At 45.7% G+C, this 20,366-nt stretch overlaps 1 protein-coding gene across 1 annotated transcript in view; it reads left to right on the forward strand.

The window, feature by feature from the left end:
• The first annotated feature begins 2,058 nt into the window (after positions 1–2,058).
• The window catches only part of LOC142791263 (phospholipid-transporting ATPase ABCA3-like), a 40,142-nt gene continuing 21,834 nt past the window's right edge, over positions 2,059–20,366 (forward strand). Inside the window, exons 1-7 of the mRNA XM_075885462.1 lie at positions 2,059–2,368; positions 4,175–4,423; positions 6,708–6,827; positions 12,968–13,152; positions 13,575–13,700; positions 16,881–16,998; positions 17,613–17,767. Coding sequence (XP_075741577.1) covers positions 2,059–2,368; positions 4,175–4,423; positions 6,708–6,827; positions 12,968–13,152; positions 13,575–13,700; positions 16,881–16,998; positions 17,613–17,767 — 1,263 coding nt within the window. The remainder of the gene's footprint in view (positions 2,369–4,174; positions 4,424–6,707; positions 6,828–12,967; positions 13,153–13,574; positions 13,701–16,880; positions 16,999–17,612; positions 17,768–20,366) is intronic.

The following is a 20,366-nucleotide window of genomic DNA, read 5'->3' on the forward strand; positions in this document are numbered from 1 at the left end:
AGTGCAAGCCACCTTTCACAAACAGTTGGTGGGCTTCTCATTACAGAAGCCCATTGGCGTCCAAAGCGACTCGGGCTCGGTTGAACAGGGCCTTCTGGCTCACCAGGTCGGAGCAACAGAGCAGGGCCGCCTCCCAGTTCTCGCGGGTGGGATTGGGAATTAGGGTGAGGCGAGGGTTTCACTGGCATGCCCATACCATGTGGAAGATGTCCAAACACTTCTCCACACAGTGCGGGCATTTAGCTGTACTAGCTCGATCGGGATATCGAAGAACTGCCGTGCGCAGTAGTGTTTTGGTGTAAAGGCAGAGGAGTAAACGCTCCTCCACCTTTGTAAGGCCTTTCAGGGTTTGGGATAAATTAAATGGCTGAATCGGTAGAATTGTGCAATTTCTCAAATGTCAAGGCCGGATAGGGCTCAAGATCTACTTCGGGACGGAGGGCCTGAAGGTGTTACCGGGAGAGTGAGCGCGCAGGCGACTGCGTAAGCCGTTTCATTGCCTTCGAGGCCCATGTGAGCGAGAGCCCATATGATCCTTCGGGACGCGGGAGCCCCGACGTAATTGCTGTTTTGTAAGATGCGGTACGCCAGGTGTGGGACATACCCGCGCTGAATAATTCGGCAGGCACCTCTCGAGTCTGTATTGATGACACGCGAGTCCAGGTCTGCGGCAGCAAGTGCGATGGCGACTTCCTTTGCATATGTTATGTCCTGTGCTTTGAATGTGAGGCCAATCACTGCGACATTTTGGTGGACCACTGCAGCCGTGTACCACCCCCCATGGTGAAGGCCGGAGGCGTCCACGTAAAATATGCCGTGTTTGTTCCCATAGTGGTGAGCTAGTGCCTCCTCCCGCGCAAGGCGCCTTAGCATGTCAAAATACGGGCGATGTCTCATGGCCGGGAACGCGGCGTTCAGCCATTAGACGCCCTTTCCGCTCAAAATAAAATAGCTTCTACGTAATCAATGTCATTCACACTAGGGTAAAAAATTATTTGCATACCAAGCATTCGAATGACCGCCACATTAGGAGTTATAAATTTGGTGTCACTGCTCCTTTAACACGTCGTTTCATTTGTTCTATATATACGCAAGTACACCACAGTAGTATGCGATAAATTACCTTTGCGATGCCCGATGTAAAACAAGACTTATGACCTGTACAAAAAGTACGTTTCCGCTCATCAATCTTTCCAAAGAGACTTCATAGTTCTCATGGCACCGAAATCACAATGTGAACATCGTGCCGTACAGCAACTTTTTTCATGTTATGTGAAACGCTGTAAATATGTGGCACAACTTTTGCTTTCTTGCGGTCATCATAAGCAGGTTTGTTGGCACAGCTAATTCATTCTGCCTTAGTTGCCTGTTTCAACTTTTGTGGCTTTGATTCAATCTCATCGAATCTGGAAAGAAAGTTCGAACAAATTTATTAGTGTACCTTCGTTATTACTGAAAAATTAATAGATTGCTTATGTAGAAAAATGTGGTTATTGATGTCATTCCCTCTCCTGTGAAACACACGTATACAACGCATGCACGCTTGGCATTCGTAGTTACTTTAGATGTCGTGGTTTCATTAAACCTGTGGTTAGTTCCCGCATCTATATGTCGCATTTTCTTTTTTGTGTACGCATCCGTAAGCTGTTCTTTTTGTTTCTTTAGGTATGTATCAACCAGCCCAGCAAAGGATTCTTCAAGGAAAATACTGACAAGAGTTGCTGGCATTCTCCCAGCAACTCTCGTTACAGCTCAGCGTCTGCAGGGAGGCTGAGGAACTGTATCTAACAAACCACTACTATGTGGTTACTAGCACTTTCCGCCTATCTTCTCCGGACTATCGATATATATTGGCTTACTCAGAGCAGCCTGTAGCCCGAGGACAAAGCCAGTAAGCTCTTTGTGTGCTCGAAAATGAATATCTCTTACCGACTGCTAAGGTTTTCACCGTATTCATCTTCAGAATTCTAACTTTAACTCGGTTCCTTGCAATGGGAGCATCGGTTGCGCAATACCTCAAAACTTCCTTCTCACCCACGCTTGTGTGTTGTGTCGTATATGAAGGTGAACTACCGGCAACGCCTGCTGTCCCAGCCCGATGGTCCCTCGGACGAGGAGCGGTTTCCGGAAATGCACACTCTGCTACCAATCATGGGCGCGCTACAGCAGCGCCACCTAGAAATGCAGGCGGAAGTCGTCGGTTACAAGTATCCGCTGAAGGAGGTTCACCTGCAGAGGTTCCCGTTTCCAGCGTATATAGAACATCGCGACCCGAAAAACTACGCCCTGGTGCTGACACGCTTCTGCATCGGCATGCTTGTCCCTTTCTGCTTGTTCGTCGCCAGGCTGACTGATGAGAAGGCCACTGGTGTGTATATATAAACGCTCGTTGTCGGTAGGGCGTACCGTTACTATTTGCCCCTACAGTAGAACCTAACAATAAGGAAGTTAAGACGAAAACTCAAGCTAGAAGTGATGAGAAGTCTTACACAGACAAGAAGTGTCGACCAACCTTCACAAGATGTCGTTGAAGCATTCATTAGGACAAGGAAACTTTCTTTTGTCAGGGCACCAACAACCTGAAGTAGCCATAGAGTTTCCTGTAAATACAATGGAGGGAACATAGGTGCTGGAGCTGCAAAGCATGGCGCTCAAGCCAACACGGTAATTAGGGTAGCACAAATGATTGTCTACTATTTGTTCTTTCACCTCAGTTTGACTTCGCATGACTTGGAGCCGCTTTGTCACGAGATGACAATCAGCAAATATTCAGCAGTTGCACTTCGCCACCTTAACTTTTTAGGCTCACCAATTCAAACCTGGTCACGAAATTCACGGCGATTCATTCCTTTATTGGAGAGAAAACTACACAGCAACAAACATGTTCGATACCCACATGCACGAAAACTGAACAAAATTGTGTACTACTGATCATTCTCACCGTAATTGAATGGTCGCAGCACTAGACTTTTCAAGTAAACTTTAGGGAAATCTGTGGAATAGCAGGCTTTTTTTTTGTGCGTATTGATCACCATCTTCCACCTCAGTGAAAAAAAATTTTATCGAGGTTTATATATGATTATGTCATTGCGTGGTTCTACTTCCTCTTCATTACAATACAAAAGGAAGAAAATAGAACATTACATACAGGGACGCAGCGGTGACAAAGAGGGGGGGGGGGGTTTAAGTGGATTCTAAGGAGACACCAAAGCGGGAAGCCCCTCTCTTACATTTTACAAGGTCATAAATTTTATGGTTCATAGGTACTACCAATCTATTGTGTACTAAAAATCTTTCCTAAGGGCCGAAATTCTCCGTCTATCTACAAATAGTTCCGTCCACCAGTGGTCTAACCTGAAGTGCAAGAGCGTGGGGGAGGAAGGGGTTAGGCTGACCCTTCTTAGGCAATTTAGAGAAGGGATAAAAGAGCGCAATATAACTATCTCGTATGCATTGTGGAGGTAGAATATACTCATTCGACCAGAATTCAGCATTGTAGACGTGAGGATCGAAAAGTTTGGAAGTGTAAAAAAACGAATGGGTAGCTATCTTGATTCTTGATTTAAGTGTCTGGTAGTGCTGCTCACTTGTCAGCGTCCGTGTTTCCAAGTGTATTCGTCAAGTTAACATTGTGTTTCGTCGTGCTGCCGAAGATTATCTCAGAAGCCATGTAGAAAGACGTGCGTGGTATATCTACTCTGCTAGGTGCTGCAATGGTCCCAGCTACTTGAAAGAAAAAGTCTACTCTTCTAATGAGGTTCTCAAGTTTGTTTACATTAAGTATCTCAACAGGGAATTGTCCTTTATTTTAAGTAAATTTATGATACGATACCATATGTGTCTAATAAAACTCTTGGACCAGAACCATTGATTAATACTGCTTTTATATCTTGAAAGACTTCGGTTGAATATTCTGAAAACCGAAAGTAAGTTTGTATTGTTTTTTTTTACATGAAGTGCCGACAAACCATGTAAGAGTGTCACAATCGTGCCCCTAATAATAGAGGAATTCATTTCGGAGAGATGCGTAGATTGGTTGAAGGTTTGCTCTGCAAAATGATGAATACTGCCACCTCCACCGCTATATGGACAGTTGGCCATGATTTACAGTTGTCTTGAGTGCGCACTTAACCGAGATATTTGTGCAAAATGCAAGGAGAGTTTCCATCCGCAGGCGTCAAGGAGATGCTGCGATTGGTTGGCGTTAACGACTGGGTCTACTGGGCGAGTCACTACCTCAGCTCCTTCTTCATGCATCTGATCATCGTGACTCTGATGTTGCTGATCATGTGTGTCAAGCGCAATGAGCAAGGACGCGCCTTCATACAGCTCAGCGACCCCTTGCTGCTCTTCGTCATACTGCTTTTCTTCTGCAGCCAGTGCCAAGTGCATGGCATGTTTCTCTCCTTGTTCTTCACCAATCGTAAGTCGAGAGTGCCCCATGTACCTTCTGCCTTTCAATACCTATGCACTGTATAAGTAAGGAGGCTTAAGGGGCTCCGAAACAGCATCTGCTCTGTGTGAGTGAAGAGGCTTAAAACGCCCTAATTATAGCTCCTGAAAATACAAAAAAACTATCATGTCATTATCTCTTGGCGTTTCTTGTTTTTTTCAGCAAGCTTCCCGACGCCATCAAAGTGATTCACGTGACGTAGTTGGGTTACATGCGGACTCTCAGTTGGTCCATACGCGAGAAATATCGGTTATTCGTTGTCCCCCAACCTGATTTCAGATGCGGTTGCCCACCCATTCTTCCTTGTCCCGTTTGACTATCGTGTGAGATTAAATGGTTTCGCTTCATTTTGTGCCCTGTCGACTGCGCATTCTAGGATAACAGAGTGATGTAGCTGCCATGCACGAAGTCTTGATATATAGGGTCAGCTTTCATAGCTGACATTTCACCTGTGCTGCATCAACAAACAGGTGGCGATGAAATCTCTTTATGAGCGTTATCAAGGCAAGCATGAAAGCAATCCCTATAGTTTTTGTACTCGGGGTGGGTCAGGACAAATCCAGTTTGCCTTTCTCTTGTGCTGTCTAATGACTAATGTGACGCGCTGCTATGCTGGAGGACGTACACTCAATTCCCCTTGGGCGGCCGTTTGTCGGTAGCATCAGGGCGCAAACAAACAACCTGGTGCTTGTTAAAGGCCAACTCCGGCGATTTTTCGAGGTCAATCGATCTCAATGAAATTTGCTGGGTACGTTCTCTTGCACAATTCCGTAATGTATGCCACATTACAGGCCTGAGATATGCGCTGATTGCTTGCCGAATAATTTTAAAGATTGCCTCGATAAGCGCACCTCGCTTTCCAGTGTTATTGGCAGCACTGTCTGCGTGACGTCATGTTTGGCGTGTCGACGCAAGTGACGCAGCCGATGGCATGGCTACATTGGCTGCTACAGCTTTTATTGTGCTGGCCACAATGCGATGGCGGTGGTGTTTGGCACGGGTATAGCACGGGAATGCTTTCTTCCTTCCTCTATGGAGTCAGGCCGGCGCTTCGCTTATCTGGCTTTCTCAGTTTTTATACTCCACGCAAGTGGGACCAGTATCCGGCATCCGCTTCTTACCAAATGGTACGTCATACGCAGTCAGGGCACCCGGTTGTGTTTCGGTATTGCACCTTCTTGCTTATTAAAAATTATTTTCAAATTTCCTGAGCATTTCAGCTATTGGGCTCTTGGCAAGAGTGTCTCAGAAACATAACAACATAATTACCCTGACACGGTCAAAAATCGCCAGAGTTGGCCAGTAAGGAGGTCCAGGTGCGTAAAATTATTCAATAGTACGGCCTCCCAACTAATAAGGGATTCATCATCACGTCGTGCTTTCCGCACATTAGTCTCTGAAATAAAATTTTGTAGTGCTGCTGCATTGTCGGGTAATGCACTGAAAAGAGTTTTAGTTCGTATTTCAAATTCTTTTTATTACTTTTGGTACGGAAAAAAATTATCAGTCTTACTTGCCGAATCCTGTTTCTGCCGTGTCACTACGAGCACTATACGAGGAAAGTAAGAAGTGTAACCTAACCTTGATTGTTCCTCAGGTCATTTAACAAAATGAATATTTTAGGACTATTATAATGGGTATTACTACTGGTAGTAGTAGTAACAGCAGCAAAAGTAGTAATAGTAGTCGTAGTACTAAATTTTCTGTTGTAGTAAATGTTATTTAATTTCGCGTATTAGCACAACTTTGCACAACTCAATGTTTACGTCACATCATCAAGCCCATATAGGCCACGCCACTGGAAAACATTATTTCTGAACGAGGCCTCCGTAGCGGTGCTGAAACGTGCTTCTGACTTATTTGAATGATTGGTTGGTGCTTACTAATTTCCGCCATGAATTTTACCGACTAGGAGAGTTTATATCGAACCCTCCACTTCACATTTTAAACAGCTGTAAAAATAATAGTTATGCCTAATGGCGGAATCGAAAGCCCGTAAAGGATCAATGCATTTCCGCAAGAGTCACTGCCCACTTGTGAACTCACTGGAACACGGTTGTGTTACGGCACGATGCATCTCAAACTGCATAGTTATGAAACTAGACTTGTGTTTTCCTGAGGTGATACTATTTCGCTTACTTCTCTCTCTGAGAAGGGCTCTGACAACCAGCCTCTTTCAACGCAGCGCATTCTGCCGTCGCGGGTGCCCTGCTGTATTGGACGTGCAGCTGCGTGGTGCCTTTCTTGTTTCTAGAACATGCCGGAGGACAGGGCTACTACTACATCGCCCGCAGTGACAAACTATTCACCTCCATCTTTCCCGGCATGAGCCTCCACTGGAGCTTCCGAGTTCTTGAGCGGTTCGAGAAGTTTGGTAAGTCTTATTTAAGCCTGTTTTTCATGCCAGTGACTGAGCGGTGGCAGTCATTGCCATGAAACTGTGACAGGGAACCAGCGTACCGACGCCACTGCTCGAGAATACGCCAACCGGGGGGCGCACAACGACGAGGAACCAGCCACAGTTACTAGACGCTGTGGAGCTATTTCAAAACACCACACAGCCCTGAGGAGGATATGACCCCCTCCCCACAATAATACGGAAAGACGGGCTAGTTGGTACTGCTGCATAATTGAAGTTTTTGCGCACACACACAAGGACACAGACGAAGGGAACACAAGGACCAGCGCAGACTAACAACTGATTTTTATTCAGTAAGAAAACAGAATATATACGCTTACTTGCACCCCATGATCACCGCGCATGAGCAAAAACGGCATCGTACAATCTTAAAAACCAAATATCACATGTTGTTCAGCAATTCAATTTCTTTTTCACTAAGCGATATCGACGGATGGCTGACGCACATATCTTTAAGTCTAGAGATGTGCCACGCTTCTACTATTTCTCTTGTTGTCTGATTTGGGTGTACATACACCCAAATCAGACAGAAACACATTTAGCACTGCACTGTGCGCGTTGTTCTTTTAGTGCATGTAAGCCGTTGTTTGATCAAACTGAGGTGGTGTATGTACACCCAAATCAGACAACAAGAGAAATAGTAGAAGCGTGGCACATCTCTAGACTTAAAGATATGTGCGTCAGCCATCCGTCGATATCGCTTAGTGAAAAAGAAATTGAATTGCTGAACAACATGTGATATTTGGTTTTTAAGATTGTACGATGCCGTTTTTGCTCATGCGCGGTGATCATGGGGTGCAAGTAAGCGTATATATTCTGTTTTCTTACTGAATAAAAATCAGTTGTTAGTCTGCGCTGGTCCTTGTGTTCCCTTCGTCTGTGTCCTTGTGTGTGTGCGCAAAAACTTCAATTATACCCCTCCCCACAAAGACCTCAGCAGAAAGCAGTCGGTTGCCCGGAAACAGCTGCAGACTAATACGTACTCCATCTCAGTCTTCTGAGTAAAATATATACGGGAATATACGCCAAGAAATGCCCGCTATGCAGAGAGCAACCCACACTTTACCAGGTCACATGGGCCTGCCAACACACACAGGTAGTGCCAAGAAACTTTACACCAACACCGGAGTGGTGGAAGGCTGCGCTGTCCTGCTCTAGCCCTGAAGAACAGCTCAAGCTAATCGACAAAGCTTGCAAGATTGACAGGCTACAGGCGCCCTGGACTGAGGCGCTCCACCTTCACTGGAAACAAAAATATCTGAAATAAAGTTTTGCATTCATGGCGATGAACGATAGCAGGACGCGCGGACGCAAGTTCGTTTCACATTAGCCGCTTTCGGGTGAGGCCCGCCGCTCTGATGGGTAGCGTTGCCCGTGCTGTCGAGTCAGAGCAAGCTCCTCTGGACATACGCACCCCTGCGTGACCGCCCCTGCCGTCACGTGCCACCCACGTCACTCATCCCTCTTTGGTCAGACGCTCTGCCGTGAGCGAATTTTTCCAACTCTGGCGATGTTCATCGCCAGTATACACTCTGAAAACCTGTTGAAAGCTCGCACGATGGCTGCCGCTCCACTCTTGGGGCAAAAATGCTCGAAAGGAGACTAAATCGACAACGACGACAAAAATGGTGTTGATGATGATAAGTGACTGTCTCTTTTGTAGCGAATGGTCGAAGATACTGTGACCTAGCCGAGCAAAAAGAAAAATAGAGAAGAGGAAAAAACAGGGCCATGTTATTGAATAGATAGTGACGCACACAGTTATCACGTTTGTCGGCTGTCCTCAGTGGACCATTGCACACCACCACATTTGTAGTCAAGCTCCAGTTGTTGACGCGGCAGCAGTATCTGTCCACGTGTTCGAATGCTATGCTTATCTGCTGTCAGAGTGTGAACAAAATGTGTCGAACGATCTTTTATGAAACCGCTTTAAAGCTGTTTTGTATGATGCCACTGCAGTGAAAAAAAAAACAACTGTTCTGCTCGTTCTACACGCTCAACCAACAATTATTTGGGGTTTCATTTTACATGATCTGCCCCATTGGTTGTGATTTCTGCTTGGTGAGTGGCGGGCCGTGCAAGGTTGTTTGCTGCCATTCTTCGTGGTCGGTAAGGCATAATGCTTCGATGATGTTTAAAAGTCCTTGCAATATGATATTTAGTTCTCATGAATGGTAGCGGAGAGTATGCATGTTTTGTCTTCTAAATACACTTTTGATTCTAAGTTAACTTGGAAATGCCCCTCGTAAACATGTATCTGGAGTCGTTAAAGTTCCGTGGAGCATTGAATCAACGTATTTTCAATACCTTGTCGAAAAATCTTCATGTTGCTCGAAATTCACTAAAAATATACCAACGAAAAGGTCGTTGACAAAACAGATGTGGACCTATGGTAGCGCTAGTGCATGTATGAGCGCGTATTACCAAGCCTGTAAAGTACCGAAACCTTTTTGTGGATGAAACCACACAATGTAAAGTGCCCAAACCACCATAAAGTGCATATCACAAATGGCATTACAGTGGTGCGTCTTGGTATCTCCCGTTACTCAGTCATAAGCATTACCCTAGAATTTCCCTAGCCCTCCACTACGGCGTCTCTCATAATCATACTGTTACGTCTACGAGGGGTTTATTCGAAGCAGACGTAACGGTCGACTCGACGGTATACCGCAGTGAACGCGCAGCAGCGAGCTCTTGCCACCAACCGAACGTCCTCTTCTAGTGCAACCACCATGTTCCCCGCTACACAGGTGCACATACCTAAACTACACATGTGGTTTCGGGACGTTAAATTTCATCAGTCATCAGTCAGTGTATCTGGTGGAAATAACTAACTGGTCCTACGTCTAAAAAACCTAATGCGCCCATCGCTCACAATTCAACTACTACTTATACGGGATGACGACCATCACAAAACACATCAAACACACCGCCACTTTAACGTTCAGTATTTTTACACGAGCTGCTAATAAAGTCCTACAATAATAAAATCAACTTCTGTTTACAATCTTCCTTGCCGTGTTTGATTGGGTTTCCTACGCATATTCTCAGTGATGCCACGTCTTTATCTGTCCGTCTAGCGATGGTAAATAGGCGATCAGATTTTTTAAAGCAATATTTTGCTGCTAGTAGCGCTTTATCGTGTCCTTTCGTGCCATCTGATGTCCGTGTGTCGCTGCGCCCTACCTCCGAGTCTGTCCGTGCGATGACAGAACACTTTTTGGCCATCTGTGATCTAAAAGCCAATTCAGCACTCGGAGGTGACGTGGATTTTTGGACTGGGGCTTCTGCGATATTGCGAGAACTTGCGAGACTTTACGATATCCTCGTGAGCTCTTACGTTTTTTTTTTAATATCTCGCGTACGGGGGAATCACCAACTTGAACCACTAATGACCTTCTCCTTCCAATTCGGCGTGTATGTAAAGCCTTGTCAGATGGTCGCCATGAAGAAGACAAGAATTCACAGGCAAGAGGCGGTGAGGAAGAGGCATGATTGGTGCTGGCTCTTCCATCGTCATGTTTTAAGCGTCAGCTTGCGCCATTTGCATCAGCTGCATTTTTGTTTCCGCCTCGTGACAATGCTTTCCTGCAGTGATGGTGGTGTTGCGAAATGGAACCAGCCACCGCGTAAGCTAAAGTGCACTATTTGTGAGGCGAAGTCTTTCTTGGCCTACAAGTGCTACAAGCTGAACGATTGAGGCTAGCTGGAGTCATCGAGAATCGAAAACACGATCAGTGGGTGAAACCATATATTCATAACACATTATAGCCCAATCATTTGAGTTCGCTTCCTTTCTGAATACACGTTCCTACTCGCGTCACGCATGCAGCTCAAAGAAAATATTTCATTGCCATATGATTTGGATTAGTAACGTTCTAGTAACTTTGGTACATTCCATTGCGCCTCTTTGGCTGACCTCATGTCCTCACTGCAGAGAAATGCGCGCCTGGCAACGACGTTACCGAAGCAAGAAAAAAAAACAAGAAACCGTGGTGGGTGGCTCCGTAATAGAAAAACGTTTTCGACGGTTTTAACTCGCAAGTGCTGCCAGGTAAATCTGACATAGTACGGGACCTAGCATCATACTTACGCGAGTCACGCGAGTTTTACAAGTTCATGATATAAGTTACGCTGTACACGGTGACAATCACAAGATGCCATGGTCCTTGAAATGGAAAGTAGGAGCTGTAGAAGGCATTGGTCCTGCAATGCCCACAAGGCCTGAAGTCAGGACAAGGTCGAATACTCGAGAGACAGAACGTGCACTAGGAGTGATCGCGTGCTCCCCAGAGGCATCAGCTGCATATTTTACGGTGATGGACATTCCATTTCTGGAACACGAAATATGCGTGATGACTAAAGGTAACAGGAATGCAGCAGTAATAAAAAATAGCGCACTGTGGAATTACAATAGGTATGATGTTGTGAGAGGAATATGAAAAGGGGTCATGTTTCCTGGTCTGACATCCGGCAACGCGGTCTTGTGCATGAGCTCAGAAGTTCAAGCAAGATTAGAAATTAAGCAACGTGGAATGGGTAGGCTTGCTTTGGGAGCTCTCGGGAATACACCAAACCAGAGAGTACATGGTGATATGGGATGGACATCATTTCAGGGCAGAGAAGCTAGCAGCAAGATAAAATTTGATTGAGAGAAATGGGAGAGGAGCGTTGGGCTAGAAAGGTATTCAGCTACTTCTACATGAAGAATGTCGATACAAAATGGGAGAAGCGAACCAGAAGATTGACTGGTAAATACTTAGAAAACAGAAGGTGGCCAAACCAAACAGAATTATTGGTTAAGAAGAAGGTGAAGGAAGCTGGGACCGATATGTGGAGAATCGGCATGATTAAAAATTCCGCACTAGAGATCTATCGAACTTTTAAGCAGGAAATCGCCCAGGAAAGGATCTGTGATAATACTCGGGGTAGTTTTCTACTGTTTGAGGCCAGAACGGGAGTATAGCGAACCAAGACATATCGGGGCAAATGTGAAGGGGTAGACACGGTATGCAGTGCGTGTGGAGAGGAGGATGAAACTGCCGAACACTTGATAATGTTCTGTAACGAGCTTCACCCTATAGTTCAGGATGGTGGCGCAGAGTTTTTCAAAGCATTGGGGTTCAGGAACAGGGAGGGAAAAATAGACTTTAAGTGGGTAGAACTAACTAAACGGAGGTTACCTGATTGGTGGCTAAAGTCAAGGCATGAGTGAAAATCAAACCCTTCCCTGCAAAGTACCAGTCCTCTGCCTCACTATTTAAAGGGAAACAAAGACAAATCTAGTTTTTGGTTCAATGAGTGTGATGGTTTTGTGGCGCTAGCCACCGCCTAATTTCAAGGGTACAGCCGTATCAATCCGTCCATCCATACAACCACCGAAAATTTAATTTTTGAACTGCTTGCGCCATTCCCCATAACGCGTGGTAGTTCTTTTCTCTATGAATCAAGTAGAAACAAACAAGTAGCATTTTATTGCGGCTCTTGATGTACTGAAAGTTAATTAGTGAGGTTAGATCGATTACTAGTGAATAATTGTGGGCTGTTTTTTTGATGTCATCGGGATCGTTTTGAAGATGTCCTACTGCGGCGCTTGGCCTATTGTGCGTTTGCTTTATATTTCTTGGTAAGTAGGGCACTGGTGTTGATAATATTGTCGTTTTAAATAATGTCATACATTGAGCTTTCACTCTGATGTGAATTATTATTTGACTTTAGTGTTCCTTTAGGTGGAGAGAACTCTTCGGTTAATGTAGCGCTGTTAAGAAGTGGAAAGCCGATAAGACGAGGAGAGAATAATGGCTTTATAATGACAAGCAGTGCCCGTGCCTTCAGCCTCCCATATATCATCGTATTGTGCACTTTTAGTTCACCTTATTTATTAAGATGCCAAAACAGTCGCCGTTTTGAGAGTTCCGACTTGGGCACAAGGTATATATGTACCGTGAGCCTGGGGATCGGTGGCATCAGCTGACCCAATATGTACAGCGGACACTGAGGGACATAATAGAGGCAGCGTCCTTCCCGTTCACATTCGTTCAGCGTGCTTGCCTGTTTCTCAAGCGATAACAGTAAAGGATGTGACGCTGTCGCAGTGCCCAAAGGTGCCAACTGGGTGAACTTCTACGACCGCGCCGCCACGCCCGACAACGTGACGCTCACGGAAATCGTCTTCGTGGGCTTCATGTTCGACTGCTTTCTGGGCGTCCTCATATGGTACTTGGACAACGTCATCTCGTTCGGTCCTGGCATACCAAAATCCTACCTGTTTCCGTTCAAGGTGAGGGCTATCTGATGAATGGTTTATTGAACTGCGCATGAATTTTACCTCCCACTGTTGTCCTCGAACGAAGTTGGAAACGCTGGAGCTGTGAACATGTAATGCGCGCTCACAATACCTTGGCCTTTAACTGACGCTTTGATGCAAAGTCGGGTGACGTATCCTACACCTGTTCCACTCTTATTCTATTTCACGCATTTGTGGCACCTTGAAATAAAGTAACATCCTGGAAACATAAACAAAGAGAAGCGATCGGTCCGTCAATAAGGGTGAACGTATATGTCCGTCAGCATTTTAATTAGTGCTAATGTACATTTATACAATACTACACATCTCTTCACTGTTAAGGGGCGTTTACATTCAGAACGACACTGTCCCCGATGAAACGAAGGCATATTATATATTTGTCACTTTTCGGACAGATGAGCTACTGGATGCCGACCATGACGATGGCACCGCCGCCATCTAGGACGCCGGGAGGGACGAACAACTTCCAACATGAACCAATGGACCAACCAGTGACCATCAACCTTGTCCACACCAGCAAGGTATGGACAGTCACCTCTGTACCTTCGCGTGCCAAAATACACAACGTCATCACACGCAGCTTGCAGTAATCGGTTAATATTGTCTTCAGCGGCATAAGCTGCGAGTTTACGCCCGTAAATAAACTCTCATCTCGAGGTCAGCTGCATACTTTACGGTGATGGCGCACGCAAGAAGATTAGGCAGCGCGTGTGTTCTTCGCAATGCTTATGAATGAGCATGAACACAGTTTATCGCTTTGAATGAATGATATGTCCAGTGTCACGATTGAATCGTGCTTCTTACAAACAACTATTACATAGAGGACCTTGTGAGCTCTGGCCACGGAGCATGACTCAGGTCTCTTGAATGGCAGCCTTCACACACCGTCATCACAACACACACACACGCACACACAGTCTTACGCCAAAAATGCTAGTAAGACAATGTTTCAGCCAACCCTGATAAGAGACGTTTTGTTACATAAGCTGGTCACCAATGGCGAAAAATTGCTTACCAAAGAAAAATATTCGCCTTGTCTCATGTCCTCAACGTTCGGCTTCGCGCCATTAACTTTACCCTTGCTGTTCGAGATACATTTTGGGCCTTTCTCTTGGTCGTGATGGCGATCATGTCAACAGGAAAGTGTTTCATGCCGGGATCTACGACGGCTCCGCTGACGTACTTCTTTCACGGACTACTTCCCGTACTGGTGCACACGTAGAATCTCCGCCCCTGAGGCATACCCTTCACTGCCAAAAAAAGTTGTCCGCGAGTAGACTGAGAACGCGCTAGCACGCGTTAGCACGTTCGTGCCAGCGTAAGTGGCTGTGCTTGGAGCGTAAGAGCCTGTGGCCTGTCTCTTTTACACTCTCTCAGCAATCACAGGATGGCATCGGGGAACGAGATTCCATAGCTACGCGATGAACCAACGTGCTCCCTCATGGCCCGCGGCGATGAACCCACGTGGCGTGCTTCAAGAAGAGTTCAGGACGATTAACAGAAACAAACTACAGTGAATATATGGTGTTTTCCACTTGCAAGGACGCGCTAACATCGAGCAAGGTGCTCGTGATGAAGTGAACTTTAAGTCAATCCATGCACTGCTTCGCAAGCTACTCGATGCTCCCCTTAGTAGGAGATGGTGCATTTTTTTTGTTTGTGGACCTTGTTAATTAGTAACCATGTTAAGAGTTATTTATGAAAGACGCAACCTATAAGTTCATAAAGGTAAAAAGTGTGTGTGTGTGTGTGTGTGTGTGTGTTGTGTGTGTGTGTGTGTGTGTGTGTGTGTGTGTGTGTGTGTGTGTGCGTGTGTGTGTGTGTGCGCGCATGTGTGTGTGTGTGTGTGCGTGCTTGTGTGTGTGCGTGCGTGTGTGTGTGTGTGTACGTGTGCGTGTGTGTGTGTGTACGTGTGCGTGTGTGCGTGCGTGTGTGTGCGTGTGTGTGTGCGTGTGTCCATGTGTGCGTGTGTGTGTGCGTGTGTGCGTGTGTGTGTGCGCGTGTGTGCGTGTGTGTGGGGGGTGCAATCAATACAAAAATCGACTATCAATACAAAAGTCATATTTGCAACACATCACAACTGTGAAATCCAACTGTAAAACAAACACTGACTCATCGTATAACCAATATAATTACCATTATGCGATCTTATAGTCACGCATACGTATACGTAAGCTTTGATACCAGCGGTAGCGCGTGACATTTTGTGTGGTTCGAATAAAGCTTAATGGGAAAGAGCTCATGAAGTAGTATAGTTAGTCTTTTTTATTGCTTTATCAACTTCGTTTTACCTACAAAGATGATTTTTTTTATTTTGCAAGACTGATTGAAATGGATATTTAGAAAGCAAAGCGCTTTTAGGCGCTCTTCACTTAAGAAATAAAATCTGCCATACATTATTACTTCAGTTGCTGCATCACTTTGCTCCATTAATAAAATACTACAAGAGTCAAAGAAAAGCGGAGACTGCGCATTAAATAAATGTAAACAGGGTGCGCGCATTTTAGCCGACATTTTGATAAAGACGCTTTTCTTCAAGGCTGCAGTTAAAGAAGGCAGGTCCGCGTAGAAACGGTGGCTCCAACGCACACTCGCTCATTACGACTTTTTTCTTGAGTATAATAGTTACATAGGCTACTCGTGAAAATAATCCTTTGCAACTTGTAACAATTAATTAAAAAGCCGGTATATAGAAAAAAACGTTCGGTTACCGACATGTACGGAGATGGTTAATCTAATCCGTTATTCGGGCGTAATATCAGTGTAGGCCAACTTTTGCATCATGACACCTGCCGCCATGGAACGTCACTTTCCCTGGCACGTTTCCTCGTGTATGAAGACCATGGGAAAAGAAGCCAATGTCACTGGCGCATATTTATTAGTCATTCGTTTACATACTGCTGGCCCTACATGGGTCCATGCATGAATCAATACAAGTGATATAAACACACAATATATTAAATTAAGGTTCTTGTCATAACTGAAAGAATAAATAATTATAAATACACAAATACAGTCATACCATTTTAGTGCATATATTTTTGTTATCCAAGAAAATTTAACGCAAATCAAGGTTTTTTCACTATCTTACTTATCTCACATAAACTAGCATTTCCAATGCGTTCAGTAGAGGGAGCGGCGAGCTTATTTAGATAACGCATTTCAAATGGCATGATAAACATGCATGATAAAACATCAATTTTAAGGACAGCGCCCATTTTTGACATGGTTGTCCTTATAGCGCGGATGATTAGGATTGATTGATTGATATGTGGGTTTTAACGTCCCAAAACCACCATATGACTATGAGAGACGCCGTAGTGGAGGGCTCCGGAAATTTCGACCACCTGGGGTTCTTTAACTTGCACCCAAATCTGAGTACACGGGCCTACAACATTTCCGCTTCCATCGGAAATGCAGCCGCCGCATCCGGGATCTGAACCCGCGACCTGCGGGTCAGCAGCCGAGTACCTTAGCCACTAGACCACCGCGGCGGGGCGGATGATTAGGATTGTCTTCACCAAGTGTATTACTTGTATTCTGCTATTCCATTGAGACAATTGCATTTTCCCTAACATGACACTTTGTTGGCACAAGTGGTTTCCTTAACTTCCTCACGCACTGCATGTGACAATGTTCTGCGCGCGGTAGTTGTCGACGATGATTTTGGTCGAGCCACACTTTGGTACTCACGAACGCAGGACTTTGACGGCGTCGTGGCCGTCGACGATGTCTGTCTGCGCATTTTCGACAACCAGATCACGGTGCTGCTCGGACATAACGGTGCTGGCAAGTCGACGCTTCTCAACATGATCACCGGTAAGTATGCATACGTCATTAGGCCACATAAAATGTCACGCATCCGTGGCTGGGTGCCACATGTGCATTCCCGTTGAGGCGCGCTACTGACCTGCTACATTCCCGTGCGATACATGTGTTAAGGGTGGCAATGTAGGTCATAATACAACTTGTGCTTCAGAGATTTCGTTATACGAAGATTGGTGAAACTGCCAACAAAATTGCAGCTCTAGTAAGGCTGTCAATTTTTTCAATCGGGGAGCCACTGTAAAGAGCTCCTTTTAAAGTCGGTAGTGTAGCAAAACAGCTATTTGGGCTCGTTGGTAACAGTTCATTTTAAATGCACAAAGTGTGGCCAGTACAGAAAGGGGGCAAGAGAACAAGATATTAGTGCGCTTGGGTTGACACTCACTTATGCGTTCCCTGTTTAGTACTTCGCGTGACTTTATCCATTTAAAACGTCTGTAAGACAAAAAGTACGCTAGCGCAGTAATTCTAACTAAAGCACACAATTTAGTTCCGCAGAACATCGCATAGGACTGAACGCCACTGGCCCGGTTCGTTGGGGTAACAGTAGTCCATGTTTACATATAGGAAAGCCATCGCGAAGAGTTTGTCGCTGCCATTTTGCGCAGGATTTCTGCCCTCGAGCTCCGGTGAGGTGTTAGTGAACGGCTACAACATGATGACCTGCACCCGCGATGCTCGGCAAAGCATGGGCTATTGTGCCCAGTACAACGTCTTCTTCGAGGACCTGACCGTCGAGGAGCACATCATGTTCTTCGCAGTGGTGAGCAGCACCGAATCCTGTTCGTGATGTAGATTGCTGCTCTGAGGTTGAGGAAGCCCGCCACTGAAACCTTCTTACTAAGTTTTTGTTACCAACTCGTTTGTTATGGAGCACTTAAGGCATCGAGTTGATTCGACAAAAGCAGGCCGGCTTAACAAGGACGCGTGCCAATGATGCGATACAGATGACCTCTATAAAACGAATATTGCTTGGGCACTAATCCACCACACTTGTTTTTTACCCCTGTTCTCAATAACCTAAAACTGCGCTTAGGACCAGGTGCCAGGAAGTTCACTTCCTGAGCGCATCGATAAATAAAGTGTGAAGCAATAGTAAATAGCACTATTCGAAAGAACTTGACAATGCTGCCCAACAAATTGATTTTTACTTTCCTATGCAGGTAGGTAACCAAGCAAAGAACTCAGTAGTGACGTTGAGTATATCTTTCCTGTGGTAGCCATACCTAACAGCAAGCGCCAACTTCGCCATAAGGAGAGCAGACGGTTATCTTTTCGCCAAGTCTCCGTGGATATCAACGCGTACTGCCGAGACGATTTACAGCCGTTGTATTTTGCCGTCCAACGTATGACCCTTCACCCTCGAAACTCCTCCTGGCTTTGCGTACAGTCATGGTGTCGTACTGGCTAGAACTAAATCGCTGGTTGCGTCCCCGTAGAAACGTCGGAGCGAATTTTATTGGGAATAGACTGCAACAGCACTCGTTAGGCACGCATAGGTGTCGCACAATTTTCAAGAAATCTGGGTGGGCAAAACGAACGTGAGCCTCAGCAAAACGAACGTGAAACAGGCATTACAGCAACTCGAGGCGATCTTTTATTGTTTACTCATGCAGTCTTACGACAGCCAACCCGAAAATTTCTCCGAATCAAACGTCGCCCAAATGAAGCAATGTGTTCGGTCTCCTATGTATCGGCCGCGAATCCTGCACCGCGAGCAGGCATGAAGCTTGACACAAAGGCAAAAGCTGAAAATATTTTGCGACAGCTTCACTGCTGTAAAAGTTGAGGACATGAATATCACGGACACCCAATGATTCCCATTCGTAGTTCCCTTTGCTCTGTTTACCAATGAGTCGATGACGCGTGTTTTTGAGCTGTAATGAGCATTTGAAGGATTCCTCGGCACGAATACTATTCTGTTGGGTGAATTTCAAAACTCGGTGTGCGACATGTCCTCCGCTTTTTGCTCTGCTCTGTCTCCTTCCCTGCGCGTTTGCCTACGCGTTTGCAGCGTGTTGCGCCAGGTTCTTTCCCGGTCAGACTTAGCTGCGTGGCGCTGGCGAGGCCTGTGGGGACGGGCATTCGCTCACTCGGTGACGTGGTGGCGCCCTCTCTTGCTATGCCCCGGAGTCCGCCGAAGGTTTCTGAAAAGTTTTTAGCAATTTTTAATAATATTTGCGAATAATTCTTCTGTAGTAGAATTCAACGGTGGAATCATCTCTTGAAGCGAAGCGCGAGCGCTGATATCGAGCTGTGGACGCCAGACGGTTATCTGCTTCATACCAGACGTCGTTAATGAACCCTTTTTCAAAATCAGACGTGATCTCACAGGTGATTACCTGGCTCCTGCTCTATCATACTTTTCTATTTTAGACAAATGAATTATATGAGAGCTTTTTCGTTCATTTTAACCCTATTTTCAACGCTACTTGCCTTTTTATGGCGTGCATTGAGCTCTTCACTGTGTGTCACCACGTCACACTGTAGGTGCACAGATGAACGACCGGCCGGACCTGTAATATGCTGTGCATTTCAATAGAGAATGACATCCGTCCCGTGTTTTGCTGGAAAAACTTCGTAGTCTCATTTAGAGATGCTAGTGGCGTACAATGCTGGTTACCCGTCGATTCCATGGTACACATATTTGAAATACTAATGAACGTTGCTCGAGACCGGTTGTGCGCCCGCGCGCTCCGCGCGCTCGCGACCTTCGGCGTCATCGTAGCGCTGGCCGACTGGGCTCGTCCTACGTCATCTCCTGTCGCCGACGACCTTCGACGACAGCGCAGCTCTGACTTACTGGTCCTGCTCTACGCCATCTACAGACGCCGACACCATCTCTCGCAAGTGTACCCCGTCCTCGGACTCCAGTGACCGTTCTTCCATCTTTCCTGTCTCTCCTATCCCCTCAGTTTGTTGTTGCTTCTTCTTCCTCTTTCCTATACCTTTACTTCTACCCTTTTATCCCTCCTTACCGCCATCCCTTTGTGAGCTCTGTGGCGGTGTCGCTCACTGAAGCAGACAATAACGGGGCTCACTTTTCTCTTCCTTTCTCTCAAGAACCACTTCAGAACGTTGCTCGATGCGCGTGTGCTTCTACACAGCTGTGAGTTCTGTCTTCCAGTATTAAAGAGGCGCAGTATTCGTATCGTCCCCACCTCATACATTACGGGCTTCGACATTCTGTGCCGCATTATGAAAACGATAGTGCTCGCTGTAGCTCGCTCACGTTTGGCGTTGCATATATATAGCACGTGAATTTTCTTCCCTGAGATACTGTACTGTCTTTAGGGTTATTCCCAACTTTATTAAGTACCCCTTTAAATGTGCTTTGCGAGACAGTACGGTCGGAACATGTT

Source organism: Rhipicephalus microplus, chromosome 2 (assembly GCF_043290135.1).
Source record: "Rhipicephalus microplus isolate Deutch F79 chromosome 2, USDA_Rmic, whole genome shotgun sequence".
In the NCBI taxonomy this organism is placed as follows: domain Eukaryota; kingdom Metazoa; phylum Arthropoda; class Arachnida; order Ixodida; family Ixodidae; genus Rhipicephalus; species Rhipicephalus microplus.